General features: G+C 49.6%; 1 protein-coding gene across 4 annotated transcripts in view; it reads right to left on the bottom strand.

The window, feature by feature from the left end:
- Positions 1-15,598, bottom strand: part of L1CAM (L1 cell adhesion molecule) — a 729,162-nt gene that overhangs the window by 11,881 nt on the left and 701,683 nt on the right. For all 4 annotated transcript variants that reach the window (XM_085629771.1, XM_085629773.1, XM_085629772.1 and 1 more), the window contains 2 exons: positions 12,667-12,786; positions 4,553-4,714 (listed from right to left, as the gene is read on the bottom strand). In XM_085629771.1, coding sequence (XP_085485897.1) covers positions 4,553-4,714; positions 12,667-12,786 — 282 coding nt within the window. The remainder of the gene's footprint in view (positions 1-4,552; positions 4,715-12,666; positions 12,787-15,598) is intronic.

Raw genomic sequence — 15,598 nt, 5'->3', positions numbered from 1 at the left:
AATTCTTTATCTCTTACGTGCATTTTATAATGGAAATAATCATTTTTTTTATTTTTGTTTACTACAATAGGATATTTAAACTTATTTTTTGTCAGGACTTGATTGTTAGCTGCTACCACCACCCTTTCCAACCATCATCACTGCCACTTTAAACACCACCACCACATTTACCACCACCATTATCAACAGGTTTACTACCACTACTATTATCAGCACTTCCCCCACCATAATATGCACAACAGCATTTGCTCATGCCTGCTTTACTACATAAACTCCAAACCTATTGACTTTGCAAATGATTCTTGTATTTGCTTTGGTTAGTTTCAAGCGAACTTAGTTATGAAGTAGCATTGTGTGGGACAGGGTGATGATGAGAGAGTGTGAGTGATCCACCAATCGTTTGCGAGGGAGGTGAGAGCACAAGCAATATCTGAGGCGAGGACCCACTGCGGCTCTGTTCTGAGTGGGCGTGTCCGGGATCCTTACCACCGGTGGGATCTTGAGAGGACTTTTCGTGAGACCAATGTTTAACATGATTGTGTCTGAGCCCCCTGCTCCAATGCAAGAGACAGGCAGGAGTCTTGTGTGGAGGAGGTGTTGTTCGATGGCTGTCAAGAACATACTGAGAACAACTGATTTGGGGTTTCTTTTCGGGCTTGCACCTTCGAAGCTCACGTCTGGGGCAGCTTTGGACTCTGGGGATGCATTAGGGGCACCAGCGGGCAGTTTCTCCGTTAGAATTAGTGAAGATTTTGCCTTCATGAGTAAATTTCTGAGGTAGTATTTTGTTATATTACCCATGGCTATACCGCGTCCAGTACATTCTGGTGCATTTGCCAGTGCACCAGGGTCAGTGGAAGATGCACGTGCAGAGGCCTTCTGAGGCATATACGGGGCCCAGGCCCTTATTCAGGTTAAATAGTAATGGGAGCCAATCACTGACTGCGGTGGTACATGAGGGCGGGAGGGTCCAACCAGGGACACCACTGACGTAGAAGAGAAAAGACCAATCAAGACACAGGTTTGACCCTGTTAGTCTGAGGGTTGTGTTATGGCAGGGCCCACTGCCTGACTCATGTCCCGTGGAGAAGGAGGAAAATGAAAAAAGAAAGAAAATACAGACCTTGCAACACACAAAGAGAAAAAAAAATATGATACTGGAAATCTGTGCAAGAAAAACACACCCGATGTATTGGCTTTGACCCTGAAACTCTTTCTTCCTCTGAAGATCCAACCACAGCACCAGCATGTGCCGTGCTTTTAACTTCTACACTATACAGGTCAGGCAGCCCTCGAGTGGGGATCGCTTTGGGTCTTGGCACTTGGATTTTGCAGGCTGAGGGCATCAATCCAGACACAGCTTAGGCCCTAGAAGAGCGTGGGCAGTAAAATAAGTACACAAACAGGACAAGTAACAAACACGAGGCAGGAAGCATGGCCTGCACCGATGCCTACAAAGAACCTTTGGAGAAGGAAGGGAAAACACAGATCCTGCAACCCATTCTTACTAGGAGCAGTGGAGACAAACAAACAAAAATAACCGTACACCAGCACGGTTGACTGTGACCCTCACACTGTTTACCAGGCCTAGGCGGTAAATTCCTTTCCGCTCCCGGAATTTGGGTAATTTTGCGTTCTGCGGAGAACACGGAATTGCCCAAAATTCTGCGTTCTGCGGCTTCGCAGAATTTTTTGCTTGTTCGTGTTCTCAAAATGCATGTTTGTGAGATATTTCCCCCCGAGCATGTAAACAGCGTTCGCGAACAGGAAAAAAGCACTGCGAACAAGGAATTCCACGTGTTCGCGGACTTTCTGCGTGCTCGCGGAGATTTTTTACCGTTTCGTGGAGCTTTGCGTAGCGCGACTACGTAAGTTCCGCCCACCCCTATTGCCCCCCTCTTAAGTTACAAACCCATCACAGGTATGTGATATTCTCTTTAATTGTAGAAAGTATAGCTTGAGTCAGAGTTGGGGTGTGGATACATTGGGGCCTGGGACTTTCACTGCGCAGGGATCATGGACGCTGGGGCTCATGTTTATCAAAGTTTTGCAGTGCCTTGTACCAATCAAGGGGGCGGAGGGTGAAGCAAAACCTACGTGAGATCTATCAGGCCACGCAAGGCCGCCTCGCACGGCCCTGCATGGTTTGATAAACCTAGAGTAACGCAAGGCAGTGCAAATCACTGCCTTTCATTTATTCTGCGGTTGGGAGGTGTTCCATGGGTGGAGCGTGCGTGTTCCCACACAGCCACCCATGGTTTTGGGCCCATTCCCATATTTACCATTAGTGGAAGCCTGGGGTGCCTCAAAACTCTATGCCTCCCCAGGTGAGGCGTAACGAGGAGAAATATCTTTATTTCCCCTCCTTTTTTTCTCTTTCTATGTGTGCTGTATTTTGCAAAATGCCTCTCCGGATTGTGTTAGTGCAGGAAAGTGTCCCTTCCTGCATAAAAACAATCCTGCATACAATGCCTTGCAACATGGAGCAAGGATGCCTGTGTGAGCGCTAGGCAGCCAAAAGTGCGCCCGCCCGCCCGCGCAAGGAAAGGACAGGAACGAGTCGCATGATGGGAATTACAGCACATTCCTTCCTACCCCTTCCCTTCCACACAGCGCAGCACAGCAAGGTGGCTTGCTGCGTTGTGCTGAGTGATAGAATGGTAAATCTGCCCCTTGGTGCAGCTCTGCTCTGCCGTCTCACACAGGATATTATTGTGTCCTGGTGGTTGATGTTGTTAAGAGATGTGGAAAGGTCTGGCACGCACCTCGCTGGTGTTGGTCGTGCCGGGGTGTTGGTAGTGTTGAGATGTGGACGAGTGAATCTCCTGTAAGGGAGATTCACTCGTCCACAGCTCAACACTAGAGGATGGAGTCACTGGAGGAAGAGTCCGCCATAGCATTGAAGACAAGTATGAGGGTTGCTCGTGTGAGAGTATTTGAAGCGAGTTCATTGGCTGAAGGACCAGTTGGAATGACTCTGCAGTGCAGGCTGGAGCTGATGGGCTGAATTTGTGGACCTCCTGAATAAAGATTTCTTTTTTAACAGAGGTCCATTTACAATGGGACTGGGCGTTGCTGGACATGGGGCATGTTGAGTGCTTTGCTTAGACGCGGTGTACCCCACTTCTTTGCTGTCACAACAGAGGTGGGCGTGCTCAGGCTGCAGTGATTGGCGCTTAGTTGCTAGAGCTCTGGATGGTGAGTCTGTGTTTAACTGATCACCCAGTGACCATCCAGTGCTTTCAGTCAGTACATGAATCTTTTATGCACGTATTCTCGCATTATTTTATTTTTTAATTGTATGGGCCAGTGGAAACTTCTTCTATGAAGCTGCTTTCATTAGTGATTAATGAGTGTTTGTGCTTTAGTGCAACTGAATGCTGTCAATGGAGCTGTGTTGACAGGGACAAGCGTTGTCCCAGAAGGGAAAAGTTACTCATCTGCAACAACCCGTTTGCCGCTTGTAGACACTTGTAGTCTAATAAACTATATTTAATCCGTAGGTTTGCGATTGACCCCGTCATCGGGTCCTGTTGAGGGATTGGCAATGAGTGCCTTGATGCCCGTTAGGCAATGGTAGCGCTAAACAAATCTGTGTCATATCATATCATATCATATATCATATCATATCATATCAGATCTTAGGCTTGCCTGACATAGCAGCAAAACCGCCTTTTGGCTTCCATCTCATCTATGTTACAGCGGTATGTTGTGCAGAATTATCAATGTAGAGCATTAAGGTGCAGATGTAGGCACATGGTAGGGTGGCCTTGCTGTGCGGGGCTGCGAGAAGCTGAAGACGAGGCTAAGTGATTCTTGGTGGAAGTTCTGAAGGATGGAGACGCCTGTTTGGTGGCGTTGTGCTGACTGCGGTAAGAGGATGCGCCATAGTGGACAGGAAGTGAAGCGGACAGGGGACTGACCTTTCCACAGGGAGCAACTGGTGTTATTGGAGCGCAGGAAGTGATGTCATCACTACCTGCAGGATGTTACCTTTGCTGTGTGTGTGTGATTGATTGATGAGAGGACTAATTCAGTGAGATAAGGAAAATGTGGGACTGGTGAGTGATAAGAAGTGTTCCTATGATGACAAAACAGAGACACCCAGTGCTGGAGACTGTCTAATGTGACTGGCAGCTACTGTGAGTCAACCTAACCCAAAATCAAACAAACACACCCCAAGCCAGCCTAACCTCTAGCAGCACCTTTGGAGCCAGGTAACCTAAGCATGCCCTAACTCCTCAGCCTCAGTCAACCCAAACAGGGTGACAGAAAACAAGCCAACCTGCACCAACTCAATGCGATCCCAACTTTTGGCGACAGCCTGAAGCCCACCTAATCTCAGCCCCTATTTTTGAATGACTAAGCCTATCCAGTGGAGACCACTTCAAACCAGGCAGAATTTCCCAAGCCATGACAAACTACGCAAACCCTAGCAGGCCAAATTTATTAAGCACAGAGCAGACCGCAACACACTCTATCCAAGCACCTGGTATCTGTCTGGTAGACGTAAGGCGTTGATCCATCGCCTTGAGACTGCTACCCTACTTACCTATTCCAGTAGTCTGCACCTCAGCATCCCAGATGACAGCTTCCTGCGTCTGGTTCCAGGCTGCCAGAATGATTCTGTAGCTGGTGCCAGGAAGCAGACCCCCAACATGGTAAATTGACTGCGTGGCGCTCACATTGCCGGCCCATCGCCATTTTTCCTCACCTGCAGAATGGAAAGGAAAACAGGTACTTTTGGAGTTATCTCTGTTTTGAAAAGAAGATGAAGCCAGACAGTTAGTTGCAGTGTAACATGACTTATTCAGAGATACGTCTATGTTCTGGAGTGAAACGTGGGGCCTCAACACAACATTAGTATCCGGAGTTTACATGGGTCTGTTATCATGTCGTCATCAAAGTACACTAAACATGTAATGTTATTTGTATGTAAGTCGACCTGCTTATTCTATGATGAAAAGAAAATTGCTTCAGTGTCTCAAAGCGTGGCGGTGAGCTCCCCTCACCGCCACGCAGCCCCCTGTGTGACCACGGGCAAAATTCAAAGAACAGGGTATTCAAATGTTAGGAAGTAGTGGCGCTCTGCTGATAAACGTAGGTATATTGAGTTACAATATCTGTATGGTGCAAAACAGGGAGGGGAAACCCCTCAAATTGTAAAGGCCAAAGAAATGTTGACCTCAAACTGAGCAAAAGACCGGTCCTGTGCACACATACAATTATATAGTCACTGGTCGATACAGGTAAGAGCAATGCAACAAAGAAAACATTCATAAATGATTAGAAATTTCCGTTTAATGAGCATAACCAGCCGACACGTATTTCATCGTGGGAAGTGTGAACCACGAATTTTCAGGGCTGAAGCTAATGCCAAACTAGCAGTAGATGCCCACTACCGGTGATAATTCCAACCCGGTAGGGTCAATACAGGGTCAGTCGGACTGCACAGAATAGTACTGTCTCTTCAAAATAAAGCAGCCACGTTCAAAACTAACTTCGTACCGCCAGTCGCGTGAAAATCCAAAGTACATAAAAATTGTCTTTAAGGGAGAGATTCCCGAAATTAGTAGTCTGTCAACGTGTTCGTCAAGGCAAGTAAGTAACATCCATTATAGTAGAAGCGAAGCGTCCGAGCGGCCTGGCGGCACACACACACGGAATTGATGCCGCCAGGCCGCTCGGACGCTTCGCTTCTACTATAATGGATGTTACTTACTTGCCTTGACGAACACGTTGACAGACTACTAATTTCGGGAATCTCTCCCTTAAAGACAATTTTTATGTACTTTGGATTTTCACGCGACTGGCGGTACGAAGTTAGTTTTGAACGTGGCTGCTTTATTTTGAAGAGACAGTACTATTCTGTGCAGTCCGACTGACCCTGTATTGACCCTACCGGGTTGGAATTATCACCGGTAGTGGGCATCTACTGCTAGTTTGGCATTAGCTTCAGCCCTGAAAATTCGTGGTTCACACTTCCCACGATGAAATACGTGTCGGCTGGTTATGCTCATTAAACGGAAATTTCTAATCATTTATGAATGTTTTCTTTGTTGCATTGCTCTTACCTGTATCGACCAGTGACTATATAATTGTATGTGTGCACAGGACCGGTCTTTTCCCTGTGTGACCACGGACCGCTGCTGCATTGTGTCTGCCTGCGTTAGAGTGAATGTGCCCTCCTTCTCTTCTGTACCCACGAGTGAGTGATTCTCCCCCACTTTACCTGTGTATTTTGCTGCCTTGATTGTCCCCCTCTCCTTTGGTGCCCAGATTGGGTCCCTTTTTTCTTCTGTCATTCCCCGCGTCTCCCCCTCGCTGCCCGTTTCCCGCCGCCGCGTCCCGTAGCTCCGCCCCCTCGCACCCTATTGGCCACCGCGTCCCATAGCTCCGCCCCCCTCGCACCCTATTTGCCCCCCCGCTCCCACCTCCCAGCTGCTCCTCCCTCCCTCTCTCACTCATATGGAGGCCGCTCCTAAGGCAAGCCCATCTGTGCCCGTCCGCGCCTGGCCCGCGCCCAGCGCCAGGCCCCCCGGCCCCTGCAGATGCCAGCCCACCCGCAAGACCTACAACGCCGCCACTCTCATCACACTCAACACCGGCTGGAAACCCGGCTGCTGCAGAGCCACCCCAAGACGCACCCACGGACCCTTCACCTCCCAATCCTGCAAGTTCTCCTGCATCCGGACCCGTACCGCACCCGCCAAGCCAAGCACCAATAGCAACCACCTGAAGCACCTGAAGTGCATCCTGCTCAACACCCGCTCCGTCCACAGGCACGCAGTGGAACTCTGGAACCTGCTCGACGCCACATGCCCAGACGTCGCCTTCCTCATGGAAACCTGGATGAACGCCTCCTCAGCACCCGACATCGCCATCGCCATCCCGGACGGAAACAAGATCACCCGGAGGGACCGCGCCAACCAGAATGGAGGAGGCATTGCCATCGTCCACAAGAACACCATCCGCATCACGACCAACTCCGAAGACACCCTCACAGCCGCCGAACACCTGCACTTCCAGATCCACACCGACCCCAAGACCACCCTCAGAGGCACCCTCATCTACAGACCCCCGGGACCTCGCACACAATTCAGCGAAGACATCGCCGACTTCATCAGCCCGCACGCCCTCCCCTCCACTGACTACATCCTCCTCGGGGACCTCAACTTCCACCTGGAGAACAACAACGACCGCAACACCACCACCCTGCTGGACAACCTCGCCAACCTCGGACTCAAGCAACTGGTGACCACCCCCACCCACTACGCCGGCCACACGCTCGACCCCGTCTTCTCCTCCAGCAAGGACATCACCTTCAGCCATGCCACCGGACTCCACTGGACAGACCACAGCTGCATCCACTTTAGCTTCAGAAGGACCATGACTCACCACCACCCGCAACTGGTCCCCCGCAGAAGCTGGAACAAGATCACTGCCGACCAGCTCACCACATCCCTGAGCCAGAACCCCCCCACCAGATCAGCGAACCCCAACCAAGCCGCCAACAACCTCACGAAATGGATCAGCAACTGCGCAGATGACCTCGCTCCACTAAAGACCCCCCCCCCGCCAGACCCGGCACCAAGAAAGCATCTTGGTTTACCGACGAACTCAAGAGCTCCAAGAAGAACTGCCGGGCCCTCGAGAAAGCCTGGTGCAGAGACCCAACTACAGACAACATGACCACCCTCAAGCTCGCCACTCGAAGACATCACCAGCTGATCTACGCCACCAAGAAATCCGCATTCAAGGTACGACTGGACAACAATGCCCGCAACAGCAAGGAACTCTTCAACATCGTCAAAGAGCTCTCGAACCCCAGCGCCGGAAACAACGACATCACGCCCTCGCGAGACCTCTGCAACTCGCTCGCCTCGTTCTTCCACAGCAAGATCGCAGACATACACAACAGTTTCAGCACACAGCCAACGCACCCTAGGACCGGAACAACGCCCCCCACCACCACCCTCCGTGCCTGGACCCCAGTCAACACCGAAGACACCATCCGCACGATGAACTCCATCCACTCAGGATCTCCAACCGACCCCTGTCCTCACTACGTCTTCAACAAGGCCGACTCCGTCATCGCACCCCACCTGCGGGACATCATCAACGCCTCCTTCGACACGGCCATCTTCCCAGAGAGCTGGAAGCACGCCGAACTCAGCGCCCTACTGAAGAAACCATCAGCGGACCCCACCGACCTCAAAAACTACCGCCCCATCTCGCTCCTTCCTTTTCCGGCCAAAGTCATCGAGAAAACCGTCAACAGACAACTGGCCGCCTTCCTCGAGACGAACGGATCCCTCGACCACTCGCAGTCCGGCTTCCAGGCCAACCACAGCACCGAGACCGCCCTCATCGCAGACACCGACGACATCCGAGCTTTGCTCGACAACGGGGAAACAACGGCCCTCATCCTCCTGGACCTCTCCGCGGCGTTCGACACGGTCTGCCACCGCACCCTAGTGCAGCACCTCAACAACATCGGTATCCAGGAGAAGGTACTGGAATGGATCATCTCCTTCCTCGCCGGAAGAACACAGAGAGTCCGCCTACCCCCATTCAGATCCGAGGCCACCGAAGTCATAAGCGGCGTACCACAAGGATCATCACTCAGCCCCACCCTCTTCAACGTCTACATGAGCCCCCTCGCAGCCATTGCACGCCAACACAACCTCAACATCATCTCCTACGCCGACGACACCCAGCTGATCCTCTCCCTCACCAACGACCCCGCCACCGCCAGAACCAACCTACACGAAGGGATGAAAGACGTAGCCGAGTGGATGACGAACAGCCGCCTGAAACTGAACTCAGATAAGACGGAAGTCCTCATCCTGGGATCATCACCCTCCACCTGGGACGACTCCTGGTGGCCCCCTGCCCTTGGCAGCGCACCCAAACCAACAGACCACGCACGAAACCTGGGATTCGTCCTGGACTCCTCCCTCTCCATGACCAGACAAGTCAACGCCGTCTCCGCATCATGCTTCAACATCCTACGCATGCTACGTAAGATCTTCCGGTGGATCCCCACCAAAACCAGGAAGACGGTCACCCAGGCCCTCGTCACCAGCCGACTGGACTATGGCAACTCCCTCTACGCCGGAACCACAGCCAAACTCCAGAAACGACTCCAGCGCATCCAGAACGCCTCAGCACGCCTCATCCTGGACATTCCCCGACACAGCCACATCTCCGTACACCTGAGAAACCTGCACTGGCTCCCCGTCAGCAAGAGAATCACGTTCCGACTCCTCACCCACGCACACAAAGCTCTCCACAACCAAGGCCCAAGATACCTCAACGACCGCTTGACCTTCTACACTCCCACCCGCCAGCTTCGATCAACCAGCCACGCCCTCGCCGCCGTCCCCCTCATCCGAAGAGCCACAACAGGAGGAAGATCCTTCTCCTACCTGGCTGCCAAGACGTGGAACTCCCTACCCATCCACCTCCGCCTGACCCAAGACCACCTCTCCTTCAGGAAGCAACTCAAGACCTGACTGTTCGAGCAGTAGCGGCCCCCCTCCCCCAAGCGCCTTGAGACCCTCCGGGTGAGTAGCGCGCTATACAAATGCTTGATTGATTGAAAGCTTTTTAATAAATGTGGAAACAAACTCCAATATTGGAAAAGATCTTTGTGACTAAAATCAAAGGGGAAACACCTTCAGAGGTCACAGCAAAAGGGAGACTTTGGCAGGGATCAGGGCAAGGCATCAGCATGAGAGAGGAAGGACCCACCCAGGAGAGACCAGAAACAAACTTTTTACCAAGTCAGAACCGCAAGCTGGAGGAGGCTGGAGAAACATCTCGAAAGGTCCAAATGAAAGAGGGAGGTCCTTATGAGGAAAGTGAAAGTGAAGGTGGTGGAATCAGCGCAAACGTGAAAGATCCTTCTGAGACCGGGATGATACGAGGGGGTTCTTAGAGGTCAGAGTGGGAGGATGTCCGAGGGACCAGAGAAGTGAGGGACGAGCACTCTGAGCTCAGAGGGAGAGACATGGCCATCCTAGGCAGAGCTCAGAGGGAGAGACATGGCCATCCCAGGCAGAGCTCAGAGGGAGAGACATGGCCATCCCAGGCAGAGCTCAGAGGGAGAGACATGGCCATCCCAGGCAGAGCTCAGAGGGAGAGACATGGCCATCCTAGCCAGAGCTCAGAGGGAGAGACATGGCCACCCTAGGCAGAGCTCAGAGGGAGAGCCATGGCCACCCTAGGCAGAGCTCAGAGGGAGAGCCATGGCCACCCTAGGCAGAGCTCAGAGGGAGAGACATGGCCATCCTAGGCAGAGCTCAGAGGGAGAGACATGGCCACCCTAGGCAGAGCTCAGAGGGAGAGACATGGCCATCCTAGGCAGAGCTCAGAGGGAGAGACATGGCCATCCTAGGCAGAGCTCAGAGGGAGAGACATGGCCATCCTAGGCAGAGCTCAGAGGGAGAGACATGGCCATCCTAGGCAGCACAGGGTGGAGGAAGCGCATTGTGAGGTTAGAGGGAGACGGGAAGGACTTGCAGAGCCAGGACAGGCGAAGAAGACTCTTCAGAAGTGGGTGCAAGTCCATGTGAGGTCACAAGGAAACTCTCGGGGGTTCTGAGGATATGAGCAGGGGGGACATTTGTTGTACAGAAACAGAGCAATAGGGGCATGGCCTTTGAAGTCAATAAGAGGGAATGGACCTCTGTGATAGATAAAGAGGAAAATGCTCTCTCTTATTGGGTGAGGGGAGAAGTTCTTTGTATGGTGGGTCAAGAGGAAGCGGCCTTCTGGGATATGGAAAGGAGGAGGAAGGTCTTACAAAAAACCAAAGGTATACATTAAGCAATAACAAGTTCCAGGGTGTCTAGAGTGAGATGAGTCATTTGAGGACAGAATGATGGAGTGAAGTCCTTGGTTAGGAGCTGTCCAAGGTCAGAAGGAAGCTCTTGTGCTGATGAGAACAGGCATGTGCTTGGGAGAGTCTTATAATAGTTGCAGCAGCGCAGACATCATTTTAAGGCCTGAGTTAATGGGTAAGCTCTTTCTAGGTGATAACAAAACAGGAAGTCCTTACAAGGCCAGTGCGGGAAGGGATGATCCTGCCGAGGCCAGAACAAAACTGAAATTATTTACACAGTCACAGTGGAAGGGGCGCATCTTTCAGAGGCCAGAGTGACAGGTGAGATGTTTCTGAAGGCAGAGAGTGAGATGGAGGTCAGAGTGAGAGGTGAGATGGGTCTGAGGTCAGAGAGTGGGGTGGAGGTCAGAGTGACAGGTGAGATGTGTCTGAGGTCAGAGAGTGGGGTAGAGGTTAGAGTGAGAGGTGAGATGTGTCTGAGGTCAGAGAGTGGGGTGGAGGTCAGAGTGAGAGGTGAGGTGTGTCTGAGGTCAGAGAGTGGGGTGGAGTTCATAGTGAGAAGCAAGATGTTCCAGAGGGAAGAGAGTAAGGTGAGGGGTCAAAGTGAGAGGCGAGATGTGTCTGAGGTCAGAGAATGGGGTGGAAGTCATTGATAGGTGAGTTGTTTCTGGGGACAGTGAGAGAGGTGGAGGTCAGATTGACAAGTGAGATGTTTCCGAGAACAGAGAGTGGGGTGGAGGTCAGAGTGAGAGGAAATATGTTTCTGGGGTCAAAGAGTAAGGTGGGGGGGTCAGAGTGAGAGGAAAGATGTTCCTGGGGGTCAGAGAGTAAGGTGGGGGGTCAGAGTGAGAGATATGATGTTTCTGAGGTCAGAGAGTGGGGTGGAGGTCAGAGTGAGAGGAAAGATGTTTCTGAGGTCAGAGAGTGGGGTGGAGGTCAGAGTGAGAGGATAGATGTTTCTGGGGTCAGAGTGAGAGATAAGATGTTTCTGAGGTCAGAGAGTGGGGTGGAGGTCAGAGTGAGAGGAAAGATGTTTCTGAGGTCAGAGAGTGGGGTGGAGGTCAGAGTGAGAGGATAGATGTTTCTGGGGTCAGAGAGTAGGGTGGGGGATCAGAGTGAGAGATAAGAGGTTTCTGAGGTCAGAGAGTGGGGTGGAGGTCAGAGTTAGAAGTGAGATATTTCTGAGGGCACAGAGAGGGGAGGAAGTCGTGTCAGAGTGAAGATATTCCAGAAGACAGAGCTTTAAGGGTCCACCTATTTGTGCTCCCCTCCTTTCCCTAGTTTTAAAAACATTTCTCCTTTTTCCTGACTGATGAATGATCTTCCCATCTCACTCTAAAGTCAGGGCGAGGAGGGATCTAAAGATCGGTGAGAGGGAAGGCGTCTATAAGTTCAGAGTCAGAGGAGAGGTGCCATAAGAGCATGTGTCTGAATGTTCAGAGTCAGGGGGGAGGTGCCATAAGAGCATGTGTCTGAATGTTCAGAGTAAGAGGAGAGGTGTGTCTAAGGTCAGAGGGAAAGGGGAGAGATCTCTATGGTCAGAGTTTAAGGGAGGTGTCTCTGAGGGCAGAGCGGGAGAGGATGGTTCTCCTGTATTATTAGTGAGAGAGGAGGGCGCATCAAAGGTCAGAGGGCAGGGGTCTCCACTGTGAGGTCAGGGTGCAAGCTGGAGGAGGCTCTAAGCTCAGGTGGACATGAAAGTTCCTCCAAGGTAAGAGTCAGAGAGGAGGTTATATGAGGAGCTAGAGAGAGAAAGGGGAATGCACAAATACGAGTGAAAAGGATAAACTGAAAACCAGAGAGTTCTTCTTTCTTACTGTCTTTGTTCATGTATTTGACCTGGAACTCCATGTTGCGCTGGCTCTCCCGCGGGATCCAGGTAATCATGGTGTAGTTATCACCTGTCCGGAAGGTGATATTTGTGATGGGCGGAAACTCTGAAAGACAGGGACACAGGCAGACCATGAGCACCACTGAAAGAGAGCAGGAAAAAAAATACAAAGCAGGCAAAGACAAATCTGCTCTTATAGCGACACCTGCTGGCCAGGTGTGGAAGGGAGACGCAGGCGATGCTGAAGTATTAAAGCTTATGAGGCAAAAAATGGGCTTCGTAGGAACTCAGCTGGCTGCGACTGGTAGCGGTTCTGAGAAAATCACTTCCCAGAGAGTGGAGAGCCCTATGTTTCCCTTTTAGAGATAATATCCCCTTGCTAGGTTGTGTAGCACCTCTACTATCACCAATGTTGTGTCTGATAGTTGAGTAGTACAAGATTGTCAAACATTAATCTTACAGCGACACCTGCTGGATGGGGAAAGACAGGAGCTAAAGTGATGAAGTCTGTGTTGCAATGAGTCATATGTTGGTTTAATGCGCCCTCTGCTGGCTGGAGCTGGGAGTGACGCTGATGTAGCACAGGTCTGGGAAGGGAAGAGCCTTGCGCTGCTCTTACAGCGACACCTGGTGCCAAGGGAAGGAAGTGCAGGAAACAGGCTTGTAATACGTGCTGATAAAACAATAAAACCAATGTGTTAAACAGTGAAATAGTAGTCTCCGGGGAACGAGAAAGTCATACACCTCAGTTGCAGCGATCTCTGCTGATGTTCTTTATCTTCTACGGATGGATAATCAAATACTAATCTTATAGGACACCTGGGCCCGTATTATGTATAGGAAGCATTGCCTTGGTCGGCGCCATAGCAAACCTACAGACAGGTGTGACGGACACAGCTGTGAACTTGTAACCACCTTGGTGACATCACATTAGTAAAGGGTTTGAAGCATCCAGTACATCGTTCAGAGTGCCGGCGACTCTCCGCCTACTTTACAAAAGGGGGCAGAGATCCCACTGCAGGCGTGTGCAGTGAGTGACGGTTTTCACCTGCAGGGAGATGTCTGGGGAAGTCCATGATAACACCTATCCACCCTTCCAGGGGTACCCTAGGGTGGGGGGCATGCACTGACTGTGCCATCTCTTTGCTGTGCGCAGTGTGACAGCTTCTTTGCATTTCCATCTATAATAGGGCTCTGGGGCAGAGGCAAAGTTTTCCCTTATTAGAATGGGGCCATTTTCATGTGCAAATGAGGGAACGCCCTGATAGCATTCTGTTGGTGGTACATGTGCAACAGCGTAATCGGTATTACAAATGGGGCTGCACAAAGGTCTGCAGCCTCTTCTATAACACCAAAGTGACCCAGGGATGCAGAAAGCGAACGCACCTGCTGGTCGCATCTCGAGGCATTTTCACAAACTGCATTGTGTAGCACATATAGAAGTACCGCAGTAATACTACTGACTTACTACAAAATTCAAGTCACAAACTTAACGAGTGTAAGTCTCCAAACTACCTCTCCTATCTTTTCTGTGGGATGAACTTCACATATGCATATTTACTATTTAGTGGCAAATATGAAAGGGACGGGGGAGTGGGTGGAAAAGGGAAATACCTACTGCTACATGGGAGAAGTTTAGGGAGATTTAAGGACAGGTTAAGGGTGTGCTAGAGAGATATTTAGGGACAGACATACACCACTCCACAAAGGAGTAAACTCATTGCTATTCTCAAACTGCACTTTTAAACTTTCTGGAGCCAAAAGGGCACAAGACAGTAGTAAACGTACTCCTTTTCACATCTGAAGTAAGTCCAGCTCTCAGACATGGTCAACCACTGGTACTGCAACATCCTCTCATAGAAAATATCAGAGATAAGTGACTTAAAATAGACTCTCATAGGATATATTGTTTGAATAAATTCATTTTGACTTCTTAAAAATATATATATTCATTTAATTGAATGTTAATAATGTATTTATAAATACAACAGTATTATTTTATAATAAAATATTGAAATGACCTTTTCATTTATAAATAAATATAATTTGTTTTTCTTAGTAACTTTAACATTTTAATTATTTATAGGCATACATTTTTGTAATTTTTAATACATAATTAACTTTAGGTGGTACGTTTATTAATAAATCTTCAAAAAATATGTTTCATTCAATATATTTAAATTAATTAAATATTGAATTTAAAATTAAGTTAATAGTGCTGAAGCATTTTTAAATGTTGTTCTACATTTAAAATAAATATATAAAACTAATTTACATTATTATTTATCATAACATTATTTTTAGTTTTTTTTTAAAGTTTAATAAACTTTTTTAATTTTTCCTATACCTAACCATAAGGAGATCTCCGTAACTTTACACTATCAACTTAATTTTGAATTAAATATTTAATTGATTTAAATATATAATGAATTACATTACAATTCATTTCTAAAGATTTAGTTTAGAAAATCCCACCTAAAGTAAAATGTTTGTACTTATTTATTATCTCAAAAAAACTTACTAAAGATTTTGTATAGAATGCATGTAAATTAATGTAATTATTTTTAATACATTTACACTTATTTGACATGACAAAAGATTAAACCCTTCGCCGCGGCAGGAATTCCGCCGCGGCGCTGGGGGGGTTTGGGGGCAGTTGCGGTGGCGCTGTGCTCGTGACGGAACCACTCCGTCACGAGTCACGGGTGAGCTGTGCTCATGACGGAGTGGTTCTGTCACATCTCCGCCCACTGCGCTAATCGCCCGCACAGGCGGGGAATTAGCGCCGCGTGGGTGGAGCGGCCGCCAACGGCCGCAGCATGACGGAACCACTCCGTCATGAGCACAGCGCACCCGTGGCTCATGACGGAGTGGTTCCGTCATGAGCACGGAAAGGGTTAACATATTTATCAGTTTTA

The sequence above is a fragment of the Triturus cristatus genome, chromosome 10 (assembly GCF_964204655.1).
Source record: "Triturus cristatus chromosome 10, aTriCri1.1, whole genome shotgun sequence".
In the NCBI taxonomy this organism is placed as follows: Eukaryota; Metazoa; Chordata; class Amphibia; order Caudata; family Salamandridae; genus Triturus; species Triturus cristatus.
Note: the sequence above shows the minus strand (reverse complement) of the source record. Positions and strands in the feature narration are given on the sequence as shown.